Source organism: Lottia gigantea, assembly GCF_000327385.1.
Source record: "Lottia gigantea unplaced genomic scaffold LOTGIsca_193, whole genome shotgun sequence".
Taxonomy (NCBI): Eukaryota; Metazoa; Mollusca; class Gastropoda; family Lottiidae; genus Lottia; species Lottia gigantea.
The window spans coordinates 85057-87094 of NW_008708372.1; the positions used below are offsets into that span (position 1 = coordinate 85057).

Here is a 2038-nt window from a genome sequence, read left to right on the forward strand (position 1 = left end):
GCAATAGAGCATGAGATTGGTACCTGGTGGTGTAATGCCTTGAAGGAGGATATGAAGATAGCTGTAGCTGAAGAAAAAACCCTGGCCGAGGCTCGAAATGACTACTTTTGTGACATTCCTGCTGTGACAGTGGTGATGGTGGATGGAGTAAGCGCAGTCACAAGCATACATACAATGCATTGAGTGGTGTTGGAATAATTATGGGTCTTGCAACACGGAAATTGCTGCATATTGGAATCAGAAAGAAACATTGTTATATTTGTGATTCTGCCAAAAATCATCATATGGATCCAGTGGAGCACGAGTTTTTCAAAAATTGGGAGGATTCAAGCCAGGCAATGGAATCCGATATAATTGTTGATGGTTTTTTGAATGCAGAGCAAGACCATAGCATTCGCTATATGCGCATTGTTGCAGACGGTGGCAGTTCTGTATTTGCTCGCATACAAGAAACTGTTCCTATTTGGGGGCCTCATGTTTCCAAATTGGAATGTGCCAATCATGTGTGCAATTGTCTTCGAAGTAGTTTAGAGAAGTTAGTGGACCGATTACCATCTTTAAAAGGGAAAAGTAAACTTACTCTTGCTACTCGAATTCGCATTGTCTCTGCTGTAAGATGCGCTATACGTATGCGGTCATCTGATGGTCAAGACCCAAGAAGGACCAGGAAATTAGAACACGACATCAAGAACAGCATCTTCCACATATTTGGAAAACATGACAACTGTTCAGAATTTTGTCTCAAATCTGCTGCTGTTTCAAACAACATACCATCAACCTATTCAGTAGCTGCAGATGAAGAGAAAGATTCTGTAATATCTGTTCTTGATGACCAGATGCAATTTTGGAGTGATGGTGTCTCACTACAGTCTCAAGAGGAGTCCAGAGTTGCTGTTGAACACCGTGACCTAACACCTATCCAAACCAACATCGTTAAGGAGGTTCAACCACTTTTAAACAGGGTTGCAGCCAAGGCTGGAAGATTGTTGGGAAATTTTACTACCAACCTTGCTGAATCTTGGATGCACATCATGTCCAAGTTTGATGGTGGAAAATTTTACAACCGCTGCCACCGTGGTTCTTGCAATGCTAGGTGTTATGGCGGAGGTCTGAGACAAAACTTGGGCCCTAAGTGGTCACCAGAAGTGTGGAAAGTGTGACTGGAACATCGACATTGTCAGCTTTCAAATGCCTATATAACACTAGGGAAAGAAAAGTTCAAACTGGCCGTCTTCTTTCTGCTCGTCCTGTTGTCAAGGCTAGACGATGGAAACGCAAGTCTGCTGGTAAATGTAACACACAAAAAGCTGAGCATGAATATGGTCCGAATGCAGTCGATGTGGTACCAGATTTTTCTCAAGATGTGTTGGCAAAAAAATGTGACTCTATCAAGAAAACATTGTGGTAATCAAACATCAAGGCCAAGAAATAATGTCGAAATCACAATTACAGTCCAAGTCAGACCTTTGGCATGTACAAAGACAAAAACGTCTAACATCTTCTAATTTTGCTGCAGTCATCAGAAGGAATGCCAAAATAAAGACAGAGCCATTAATTAGAAGATTGTATTCTGATTTCAAGGGCAATAAATTTACAGCTATGGGTTTGGGTGCTGAGAAGGCCACAATTGTCGAATATTGCCAACATATGGAGTCCAAGTTGAAGCTGCAGGACTTTGTATTTGCCTAGAACATCCCTTTCTTGCTGCTAGTACAGATGGAATTGTTAGATGTGGAACAACTGGTGAGAGAGGTTTGCTGGAGATCAAGAATGTTTTGCTAAATAAGAAGTTAACATTTCCTGAAGCCAATAAATCTGTGGCTGGATTCTGTCTTGGCAGTGGGAAAGGAGATTTACACTTGAAGACAAATCACAACTTCCATTCGCAGGTTCAAGGTCAGAGTATTTTTGGTTTTGATTGGGTAGACTTTGTTGTCCGTTCAACTAGCCCGCGCCAGCTTCATGTCGAACGGATATTCAAGGATTCGAATCTATGGGAAACCAAAATTCTACCAAAGCTGACAGCCTTTTACCACAA

The 2038-nt window shown here is 41.7% G+C and overlaps 1 protein-coding gene across 1 annotated transcript; it reads left to right on the forward strand.

The window, feature by feature from the left end:
- Positions 1-200: 200 nt before the first annotated feature.
- On the forward strand, positions 201-1408 carry LOTGIDRAFT_174357 (hypothetical protein; the record flags this gene model as incomplete). The annotated part of the gene is made up of 2 exons (XM_009052963.1): positions 201-1093; positions 1207-1408. 2 exons carry the CDS (start codon positions 201-203, stop codon positions 1406-1408), a joined length of 1095 nt encoding a protein of 364 aa, XP_009051211.1.
- Between the last annotated feature and the right edge of the window lie 630 nt (positions 1409-2038).